Source organism: Thunnus albacares, chromosome 9 (genome assembly GCF_914725855.1).
Source record: "Thunnus albacares chromosome 9, fThuAlb1.1, whole genome shotgun sequence".
NCBI classification, from domain to species: domain Eukaryota; kingdom Metazoa; phylum Chordata; class Actinopteri; order Scombriformes; family Scombridae; genus Thunnus; species Thunnus albacares.
In genome coordinates, this window is record NC_058114.1 from 11,508,399 (window position 1) to 11,520,352 (window position 11,954).

Consider the following 11,954-nt stretch of genomic DNA (forward strand, 5'->3'; position numbering starts at 1 on the left):
AAGTCTCTGCGGTGCCAGACTTTGATGTGAGATTATCGGGGCTCAGCTACGAGGCAGAAGGTCACCACTCTCTCACTGGCTCAAACTGATCCAGTCAAAGCTGAGTGAAAAAATCCCACCTGGCTGTCAGACAGAAGATAAAATCCCCCTTTTCAATATGCAAGAAGAGAGAAAAATAAAAAAATAAAGCCACATCCCACATAATTCACATACTAGAGCTTTATTACAATTAAAAAAATACATGTTTTTCAAAGCTTGTCAATAAGCGCAATTTATAAACTTGAAATACCGCCTTGCAGTTGTGTGTCTCTGCAAACCAGTCAAGCTGCAGTTTATATCCATGTCTGTCCAGACTCATAATATTTGAACTTTTGAAGATTTTGGAGGAATTTAATAAAAGGTATTAAGTGTATTCCCCTTGTATGTGTTCACATGCTCAGCCAATAAAGCTGATTCTGATAGAACACAACTTTGTGTCAGATCATAATCAGACTGAACTCTGCACGAAGCAAAAAAAGAGGCCCATCGATTCACGACCAGAGTCGAACGTGTCGCGCCCGCTTCACGAATAAAGGGGCGAAATCCGGTCTGACTGCGCCAGTCTTTTTGGGATTGTTCACAGTGCTCCTTGGTTAGCTAGTGTGGATTGGCTTCTGTCACCGCTTCCTTCTTCGCTTGGTTCCTGGAAAGAGAAAACATAAGAAATGTCATCACCACTCTACTCTCGAAGCGAGGAATCAGATAAAACAGGCCATGGACGTTTTGGGTTGTAAAGGAGTTAAGTCAGATCAGAATTGGGCTTGGTTTATTGACAGTATGTGGAGCTGAACTGTCAGCATGTTAAATCTAGGTGTAATTTTTGACTCAGACCTCAAATTCAAACCACATGTCAAGAAAATAGTTCACTCATGCTTTTTTTCCATCTCAAACAATCACTAAAATAAAACCCCATGCTCTCTCACCATGACCTGGAAAAAAAACATTATCCACACATTCATCTTCTCCAGACTTGATCATTGTAACTCATTACCTGCAAGAATCCGCCAAAAAATTACTTTCACACATCCAGTTGGTCCAAAATTCAGCAGCAAGGCTTTGAGCAGGTTTTAAAAGACATCATCACATAACCTCGGTTCGGACATCCTTCCACTGGCTGCCAGTTTAAGATGGATTTTAAAATTTCACTAATCACTTTTAAAGCTATTCTGCTACTGGCTGGCTCCTTCGTACACTGCAGACCTGCTGTCTCTTTATGAGCCAGTGCACAAGCCTTAGATCTTCTGGCAGGTCTTAACTTAATGCTCCAAACTCCAGATTAATAACAAAGGGGGTCCGGGCCTTTTCGGTCAGGGCCCCAAAATTATGGAATAGGCTGCGAGAGGATCTGAGGCTCACAGATTCAGTACACACTTTTAAATCTCTTAAAAAAACATACTTTTATAGATGTGATGTTGTCTTTTATCTTTTAGCACTCATGGTTTTAATTTCCCTATATCTCTGCATTGTTGTGTTTTGTTTTAACGCTTTAATTTAAAAAGATATTGTTTATTTACATGTGCTTTTGCTGAGTGAATGTTTTTAGTGCTAAAATAAAAATACTTTCATTGTCAGACACTTAAAATAACAATCTGAGTCTGTCAGTGGCAAAAACAAGCACTTTTAGTGGACGTATGGGAGCAACTGCGCCCAAGGATTACATTGCAGTTTTGCAGCTGCCAGCATAAGCGATCTCGCTCGATACTGGGCCAATTCCAAAAATATTTGTTCCCATTAGTCACTTAAACCCAAAAAGATGGGAAAATATGGTCCAGGTTGAAAAATACCAAATAAGTCCTGGACTTATTTCCATCATTGTCCTTGATGTTTACACATCCCACTGACCTTCATAAAGACGGAGACAGGCATTCAATGGCTAACAATAAGAAATATCTTACTTTAGAGGTAGTCACTGAGCAAACTTAAATGTGTAGTAAAAGTGTGGGTGCAGCAGATAAAAATAGAGATGTAGTTAAAATTGTATGTGGCAGGAGTGTCTTTCATCACAACTCTCTGACACAGTGATTCAAGGAGAGGGCAGTATCTTGTAACTATCCATCCTCTTATCAGCAAACACTGGCTTTATAGGTTTTCAGATTCACACTATTAAACTAGGTATGTCCATTAAAGCCTCTTTCATACCCATTCGCTGCATAATAAAATGGACTGAACACTGAACGACTGGAGACAGTGGCCAGGTACGTGTCTTCAGATGTGGCTCTGAGCTCTCTCTCTGGTGCCAGATGTGGTGACTCTGGACAAGTGCACCATCTGGCACAGTGGGATGAATCCAAGTCCCAACTGTGCCTCAAGCTGGTGCTCGACACATGACCACTCACACTGCAGTGTATCAATAATGTAGATAGAAACATGTTTTTCTATGCGTTAGAGTTACTTAAAGGACAGGTTCACAAATTTTCAAGTCTGTCTTAAAACAACAATCAGGTGGCCATATGAACATTGAAACAGGTTTTCCTCGCTGTAATCATTCCTCCTGTTCATACTGACTATTAGAAGATCCCTCTAAATGTGCAATGTAAGTGACTGGGAACAAAATCCACAGTCCTCATTTTGAGCAAAAATGTATTTAAAAGTTTATCTGACGAATCGATTATATGATGCTTCAACCGTCTGAGTTAATCAAATAAAGTGGATATCTTCCATAGTTAGTCTTTAGTGCATTAAGAAGGGTTCCATTAATGGTCAGTGTGAACAGGAGGAATGATTACAGCAAGAAAAAACATGTGTTAATGTTCACTTGGGCACCTGACTATTCTTTTAGAACATAACTGATTGTGAGCCTATCCTTTAATTCATGGTAATCTGTCAACAGCACAAATTGAAATGAGTCACCAGCACACGTTCACTTTGCCCCATAAGCAACACCTTTTTCTAAAAACGATCTTTAAACCTGTGACACTGTTTCAGCTTATCTAATCTAAAAAAACCACGAGAAGGCTAGGAGTGCTACTGAGAGGATCATACTGTATGCTGACCAACCTTTGACACATGAGAGGTCTTGATCTTTTTTGTTGGGGGCATCGGGGAGTCTGAACTGGGTCTTGACACAGCTTCAGCGCCCTCTGAAACCACCTTTACCTAAGATGGAAAAAACAACAGTTATAGTGTTTCTGTGTTGATCTCTACAGCCACAATACACCATATACACACCATGAGGTCTCAAATATTGGTGGGGTCCTTCATTTACCTTGACTGAAGACAGAACAAGGCTTTTATTTGAGAACTTATGATATGACTATAGAGTTATCAGTCATTCAGCTATCAGTCTGTCAGGCAGACTCACCCCTCCAGCTTTGATCAGCTTTCTCCTGAATTCTTTGGTGGGGTTGTTGAAGGTGAGCTTCTCACAACGCAAGTGGTCAATAGGAGATTTGTCCTCCGGGTTAAGGAATAGGTCGTATTTGAAACACACCTTTTTCGGCTGTGCCTGGAAGAAAACAATAGAATAAAGAGTATTTTATTTAAGTAATCTGTCACTTTAACCTGACTGTAACACCCCTTGATGCAGTCGCCTCTCAATACCTACATATTTCACAACAAAAGATAAAAGCTGAATGAATGAACTATCACCCTAGAAGTCAACAAAACAAACAGACATGGTTGTTTCATATCAGCTCCAGCTAACATTCCTGGGAGAAGCTCATTTCTAAAGAGGGGGACAATAAAAGCAGAGGAAAAAGAAGTTAAGACGCTCTTAAAGGACCAGTGTGTAGGATTCTAGCAGTGAGGTTGCAGATTGCAGCCAAATGAATATAGCCCTCCCCTTCCAAGCGTGTAGGAGCACCTATTGTGGCCACAAAACTTATGAAAAACGCAAAAGGCCCTCTTTAAAGCCAGTATTTGGTTTCTGGGCTACTGTAGAAACATGGTGGTGCAACATGTCGGGCTCCGTGGAAGAGGACCCGCTCCCTATGTAGGTAGAAAGGGCTCATTCTAAGGCAACAAAAACACAACAATTCTTATTTTCAGGTGATTACACGCTAATAAAACATAATTATGAATATTATATTCCATTTCTGCCAAGTCTGTTCAGTTAGATGCCACTAAATTCTACACACTGGACCTTTATGAGTAGAAAATCCATTTTTGTAAATGTGGATGGATAATAGTTGCTGATATTTGCACTCCTTGCTCGCTTCCCCAAAGGTTATTTTCACTTGATGTTGACAAATAGGTCCATATAAGTGCATAATTGCAGAAATGCAGAGGATGTAAACATTTTTGGATGCAGTCCAAAGTCTAATATTATGGAGAATTGCAGGAGACAAAAGGAGCACACTCAGAGATGCCAATATAGTGTGTTCTTGTTAAAGAAAGCTGGAAAAAGGGTTAGGGTTAAGAAGATGACTTACAATGCAGGTTCCAAAACATTTCCAAAAAACTGGCTTTGCAAAAGAAATGCATTCAACATGTCTGTTAGGCCTCAAGGAAGGATACACACAAAGGCGTTTTGGTGAGAAACAATGAATCTAAAAATAATTTCTGTTGCTTACAAGGAAACTCCACGAGTATCTTTAATTTGTACGTGGTGTGAACATCTCTGTTCAGCTGTATTTACTGTGTTAAAGTAACTTACTGCTAAATCAAAAGGAGCATTTCCTGATGATGCAGCTTCACACGAAAAGCTTTTGGATAACAAATAATGCAGATGTATTTTCAAATAGAGTACCTGAAACCATCCTATCACAGTTATCTTGTCTGTTGTGTGTATGTAAACGTAGTCCACTGTGTTTAAAAGCATTTTAGTAATCTGATGATTTCAGGCTTTCAGCAGTAACCTTATTTCTTAAAAGTCCCCTCCAGAAATGTTTTAAAACATCTAAAAATAATCTGCTTTGAATAATAATTTGTGTCTGATAATCGTTGCAGACTACAGCTGCAACAATTAGTCAAAAAATAGACAGAATATTAATCACTAACTATTTTGATAATCGATTCATCGTTGAAGTTATTTTTTGTTCAAGTGTTTAGTGGTTTCAGCTGCTCAAATTTGAGGATTTGAGCCATCACCTTAGGAAAATAATTGCCAGTTTAATCAATAATGATAATAATCATATGGATTTTTGTTAGTTAAAAAGTCTTTCGATTACATCTCCTCCTTCTCCCTCAATGAAAAATAATTTATATGTAAATATTTTTCTTTTCAAATATTTAACTCCTGGATGGATGATGTCTCCTGCTTCACTGTAAAGTCCATTCTCAGTATATGTGAACTGGAGGCTTCAAGTTTCCACACCACACTTATGCAAATCACGCTCGTACAGCAGGTACACACCTTAAACTCAGATTTACAGTGAGCACGGAGAAACTTTCCCTTTTCAGCAGATAAATGTGAAAACAAATTCTGCACATACATCACTCTGCACAGTGAAGCTCAAACATCCAAGTGAAGTAACAATAAGCGAAACACATTTTTGAGAGGGGTGAGAGTAAATATATAAAAGGACAAACCTGGTTTCTTTTGACAGGTTAAAGAATTTGGATTAATATAAACCAGGTTAATGCTACTTGATCTCTGCTGAGCCTGAACCTGATGTGTCCTGATAATCTAGATTCTTTGGTTTGGTCTCCTTCAATGTGATATTACTCCAGTGCGTACACAGTTCAGTTCACTCCATTTTACCTTGTTCTTGAAGTGAACCTCAATGCGAATGAGGAAACTTGCAGAGCCCGACTCGTCCACTTTATATGGCGGCTCCTTACACACTGAAGACAAACACAGGTATCTTTTAAAACGTCATTAAACTGACATTATTCTCAGTGTGATAGAGGACTGAGTGTGCAGGAGACACAGGCAGAGAATAAAAACCTGTCAGTTACTCTTATTTTTTCTTTCACTTTATTAGGGAGGGGAGCTGCTGAACGTTTCAACTCCGCTAACTGATTTCCTGGGCGAAACCCTACACACTACTTTTTAAATGTGTGATGCCGCACTTTTTGACGTCCTTTATGAAGAACATAAAGCACTTTGAACTGCCTTTGTGTATGTAACATGCCATATAAATGAACCTGTCTTGCCTTATATAACCGCTGAGAGAGATAATGTGTGTGCTTGTGTGCATGTACAAAGACGATCTGTCATACTGTACCTCTCTTGGGTTCAGGGTAGCCTTCATGCAGTTGGAAAACAACTTTCTTTATCAACTGCTGAATGTCACCAGTCTCTGGACCTCGGACAAACATCGTCCAGTCGTGGGTGACGTTTTCTGATGTTTCTTTCGTCTTTAGTCGGGCTCTGTGACCCAACTCTAGATTCAACTGCACTGTGCACTGGAAGGAGATGAGTAGAAAACAAAAGAGTCAAATACTGTACTTTGTATTGCACATATCCAGTGGGGTCCAAAAGTCTGAGACCACATTGAAAATCTCTCTAATTTCTTCACGTAAACCCGGAAATAATCAGAAAGTTTGAGGATTCAGAAACATTTAAAAACACAAGTTACGACATGTAAAATGATGAAGCAAATTTGTGGCATTGACCAACTTAACTCCTTTGTACAAAAGATCAGATTTCCTTGAGTTGTGTCCCTTCCATCAAGCATGAGTTCAGGTGACACTCAGGTTGATTTGATCCACTCATCAGAGGCTCGTTCAAATAACTCAACTTGCAGCCAGTGTTCACTTGTTAGAAATATGGCTGTGCCTCACGTTTCCACTAAGTAACATTGTGATAGTGGGAAACATGGCATCAGAACTAAGTGAAAGTGTCACAAGTGAAATTGTTATTCTAAGCAAAGACGGGCTTTCTCAGCATCAAATTATGGCTAGACTAAAAGTTTCTAAGGGGGCACTGCATGGGACTCTAAAACACTTTGCAGAAACCGGATCAGTTGTATCCAAATATATATATATATATATATATATATATATATATACATATATATATTACAGACATTGCCACTGCCAAACAAAACCAAATTTAATACTAAACTGTGCACTGTAGGGGCATGAAGGTAAGAAAAGACATGGATGACGATGCAGAATCAAAACATTTATCTGTTGTTATTATCTGCATGTTTAGTGAGTCCCTCAAATCATCATCACCTCCATCTCACCCAAGAACTCAAGAATGTGGTATGGACAGCATAATACTGGACTCAAGTGCATCTAATGGTTTTGGTCAACAGACAGAGATAGCTTAGTTGGCATTATGTGACATCAGTATGGTAATAATTGAGCAAACTAAATGAACTGAGGAAGACTTTGAGATTGTTGTGGAAGTCGCGAAGGAATTTTCATATTTGTGTCATATATGAAAATGCTCCTATTTTCATATATGTGCCATGTATGAAATTCTCCTTAGACCATCAGACAGCGAGGGACAGACAGCTGTCTTCTTCCCAGTTGAGCCGAGCTGGCTTTATGATTGTTGGCATAGAGACAGCATTAAAGTAAACAATCTTTTGGCGATGTTGTGGCTAGGGACAAGGTCATCTGGGCGCTGCCTGAATAACTTAGAGCGGTTCAACTTTTTTCCCTTCAGATTTGCTGTGGCATTACACCGGATCTACACCGGCACTTTGAATTGTAACTGCTATCTCCTTGGTCGATGAAGTTTGTGTTTGTCAATAGATCTTTTTGCATCAGACATCCACATCTCCAGGAGTTTCTGAACTGACAAGCTCACAATTTCTATAACAGAAAGTCTTCCTGTATGTTTGAGAGTTGCTTGTTCTCTGAAGAATCAAAGACTCAAATCAAAACTGAATTGAAATCTCTTTACTTCATGCAGCATGGTGAGAAGGACAACAGCACCCCTGGTTGTTCTCTGACCAGCATCTTCAGGATGCCCATTCTTATACCATCATGTAGACCTTTGAGAATGAAATGTAAGACTTGTAAATACCTTCTAAAGCCTTTTTTTTGAGGAAACTGTCAAAAGAATTTCTTCTTAATGACCTTTAAATAATGGAGACTGGATCCAAAGTATAAAAGTTTAAATTGAATTTATTTTCTTGTTGATAGATAAATTATCAATAGACTGAGGTTGGTTGAAGTCTCTTTAATTCAAACAGATCACATGTTACAGACACAGAGATTGCGCAGAGTCTCTGTGCAGAATTCTGAAGAAGGAAAGAAATTCACTGGTATATATTGATGGCCCTGGGAGGCACCTTTAGTTGTTTACAGATTCCCACCAGACCTAGACAAAGCTTTACAGAACTCTCCCTTCCACATGATATCCATATGACTTTGTCCTGCTGTTACCCGCGAGACCCTGCCGTCTAACATAACATACCATACATGGTACACAATGCAAGGTACAGATTTTTCTATCACTTATACAAGAAGGAGCATTTCACAGTGCAACACACAGGTAGGGTTACAAAGAAAAGGCTCCTCATGGAGCATTCACAGTTGGTTTATATACCTTACAAAATAGGCGTTTCAGTTTTCTCCTTTTGTTTACAGACACATTCCACAGATAACGTCATAACATTTTCTCAGTTCTCTAATTGGTGGCCAGCTGAAGATCCTTAAATCAAGATGACACCCTCCTGACCTATCTCTGACCTTTATTCTTTTCTGACATCCTCTAACATATATAGTACTGGCCCCCCATTGTTAGCCTTAGCTGCTGTGTTCTGCAACGTTGTAGAACAATACAGGAACATTCATCATGACATGTAAAAACAGGAACACACACAGTATGATTTTAATCATACATCTAATCACAGTATAATCCTAATTTTTATAACAGAAACCTAAATCAATGTTTTTTAAGCCTTTTAAAGACCTGCAGCTACTCTGATAAATACTGTGCATGGCATGAATAAAGACATAACAGTTACTTGTACTGGAAAACGAGTCAATCGCTTAGACTGTATATTTGATCAATCCCATGAAAGCACAGGGGAGTCCCAAATGGCCTGTTTACATCACCTGAGCACATCAGTAAATAATGCAGATAGGGTGTTATGAGGAGTAGAACTACAGTCCTCATAAAACACAGATTTCACAAAGATCTCATTGAGTTACAGACTGAAGACTGACCTTCCTAAACTTCCAATTTTGACAAAGCAATCTAGACTCAAGGTCTGGTCAAGATCATTTTGAGAATCCATCGTCACTATTCAAAAGATCGAAAATAAACACTCAAGACTCCCTTTGTTCTGAATCTGACAGAATGACTAGAGGCCACTCAACACTGCAAAATTTGACTGAAATGATACATGAGAGGCACAAACTGGTTTATGTGCCTGGTTGTTTTTACAGCTGTGCAGCTGTGCAGCTAAATACTACTGTGACGTCTTGCTAGCATAGCTCAGGTAACGACAACGTGAAAAGTTCAGATACTAAAAGATAACAGAAAAGCCACTGTACCTGGTCCTCCATGTTTATCTGGCCTCGGTGGTTGCTGTATTTATTTACAGTTGTGTTTGTGGAGCGTCTCCCCACTTCCTGCTGCTCAATCTAGCCCAGAAGCGGAAGGCAGACATGGTGTCCCCGGGCAACCAAAACTGACAGCTCTCTCAGCCAATCAGAGAGCGGGAAATAGAGCCAATCACAGCACTCAGAAGGCGGGCAGTACCACAGCTGCAAATATAAAGTTTTGATGGTTGTCGAGCATGACAACTAGTTTGTCTCAATGGCTTCAGCACTGTTTCAATTGTAAAATGCACAGGATGTTAATTGATTAATCGGGTTTCGATTGTAGTTTGCTAATGCTATTAGTGTGCTGATTGCTAAAGAATGTCATGCCGGCTTCCATCTCTTATAAAACCATAATATACTCACTGAAAAGCAGTGATGCAAAGTAACTAACCTCTTTTTCTCAAGTTGAAGTACAATTTTAGGTACTTGGACTTAACCTGAGGCTTTCCATTTAAAGGGTGGATTCACAATTTTTCAAATCTTTCTTAAACAATAGTCAGATGTCCAAATGAGCATTAAAAATAGTTTTTTGTTGCTGTAATCATTTCTCCTGTTCATATTGGCCATTGGAAGATCCCTTCATAATGCACTTGCAATGATAGTGATGGGAGATAAAATCCACAAGCCTTCCTCTGTGCAAAACAGTATTTAAAAGTTTATCTGAAGTTCAAGTGAAGCTTCAGCCATCCAATGAGTGAAATCAAGCAGATATCTTTCAACATTACACTCTTTTTAGTGCCAAAGTCTCTCTTTTTGTTACTATACTTCCACTGCAGCTCAACAGGGAAACGCTGTCCAAGGAAACACAAAGAGGGAATTTGATGCTAAAAAGAATGATGTGGCAGATATCCACTTGATATGACTACCTCAGAATGCTGAAGCCTCATGAGCTTCAGATAAACCTTTCAATGCACTTTTGTACAAAATGACTGTGTGGACACACTGTGGATTTTGGCCCCCATCACTTATGTTGAAAAAGCATCTGGGGGGATCTTTTAATGGCCAGTATGAACAGGAGGAATGATTACAGTGAGGAAAACCTCTTTCAGTATTCATATGGGTACCTGACTGTTGTTTTAAGACAGACTTGAGAAACTGTGAACCTATTCTTTAAGGCTACTTTATCATTCAACTCCACTACATTTCACAAGGAAGTATTGTACTTTTTACCTCACTACATTTATTTTATTCATAACATATGACACAATGTTGCAGATTAAACTATCCAACATGAAATGAAGCTGCTAAAATTAGCTCCACCTCCACCAACTACTACGTTTAAATACTGCTTGCATCAATAATAATGGTTTTAAAACAATATAACACTGACAGGGACCATTCTGCATAATTTAATCATTTATATATTTACTATTGATACTACATTTTGTTGCAAGCACTTCAGTAGGATTTAAATTCAGGTCTTGTACTTGTAATGAAATATGTTTATGGTATGATATTGCGTCTTCCACCACTGCTGAATATTAAACATTTGCATGTCAGTATAATTAGTAAAAAATATGAAAAAAGCTCTTTATCAGCACCATGCACTTTTTGTATCATCAAGATAAAGGTCTAGTGAATCTGGGTATAGCTGAGTAAATATAGTGTTACCACTCCACAATGAGCTTTGAGGCCTAAAATGGCCCCCGTCTACTGATTCCATTTCAAATGTTTCTCCTGAAAAAAAAAAAAAGCAGTATGTCTTTTGATTGAAGACATCTCTTTTATATAGAGTCAGGGAGTGAGGGCCCATTGCAGTCAGGTCTCTGCGGTGCCAGACTTTGATGTGAGATTACCAGGGCTCAGCTACGGGACAGAAGGTCACCACTCTCTCACTGGCTTGATGCCTCCCCTTCTTCCCCTGCCGTTCAAACTGATCCAGTCTGCCTCTCAGTCAAAGCTGAGTAAAAGAAATCCCACCTTGCTGTCAGACACAAGGGTGTCCGACTTGTATTGAGACATCAACCTTTAAATCCTCCTTTTCAATATGTTGGGAGAAACACAAAATGAAGCCACGTCCCACAGAGTTCACACACATAACAGAGAGGTTTATTATAATTAATGGTACATATTTTTCAAAAGAACAAGTACAATTTACATTATAAAAAAGACTGTTTCATTATATCCACAATAATAATTTTATCATTCTTCCATGATAACTAAAAATACAGTTGTGTCCTATCCTTCAAGGCCAAACTCGAGCAAACATTTTGATAATGTGCACAAAACGTATCTCTAGTGAGTAAATCTAAAGCAGTTGTTCCCATGCTTTAATTTTTTTTTAAATTTCTGACCCCTTATCACAATTTATGACCTTAGTCCTGGCATGAGTTGTGAACAATTCAACTGAAAAGTGATTTCCCTTCTCATATTGTTTTATTTGAAGGGTTTTAGAGGCCGGAGGAAGTGAGAGATCACTTCATCCAGTTCCTGTAAAACTTTCACCACAACAGGGCACTGAAAAGTTACAGCTAATTTGTTCTGTCATCATGCCAACATATTGTATTTTGTTATCTGGCTCC

General features: G+C 38.9%; 1 protein-coding gene across 2 annotated transcripts; it reads right to left on the bottom strand.

Annotated features, from left to right (window-relative positions):
* Window positions 1–201: 201 nt before the first annotated feature.
* Window positions 202–9,521, bottom strand: LOC122989475 (protein ENL-like). Of its 2 annotated transcripts, none has more exons than XM_044362384.1 (6): window positions 9,382–9,521; window positions 6,147–6,327; window positions 5,681–5,763; window positions 3,341–3,484; window positions 3,037–3,135; window positions 202–682 (listed from the first exon to the last, which is right to left on the bottom strand). In XM_044362384.1, exons 1-6 carry the CDS (start codon window positions 9,391–9,393, stop codon window positions 617–619), a joined length of 585 nt encoding a protein of 194 aa, XP_044218319.1. In that variant the 5' UTR covers window positions 9,394–9,521; the 3' UTR covers window positions 202–616. The 2 variants fall into 2 exon arrangements, with proteins under 2 accessions (XP_044218319.1, XP_044218320.1); XM_044362385.1 differs by lacking the exon at window positions 9,382–9,521 and adding an exon at window positions 7,781–7,882.
* Between the last annotated feature and the right edge of the window lie 2,433 nt (window positions 9,522–11,954).

Excerpts from the sequence above, each read along its gene's own strand:
- LOC122989475 (XM_044362384.1), bottom strand. Across the intron at positions 3,485-5,680 it reads AGGTTCACTTCAAGAACAAG|GCACAGCCGAAAAAGGTGTG; the intron begins GTAAAATGGAGT and ends GTTTTCTTCCAG. Across the intron at positions 683-3,036 it reads AGACCTCTCATGTGTCAAAG|GAACCAAGCGAAGAAGGAAG; the intron begins GTTGGTCAGCAT and ends TTCTCTTTCCAG.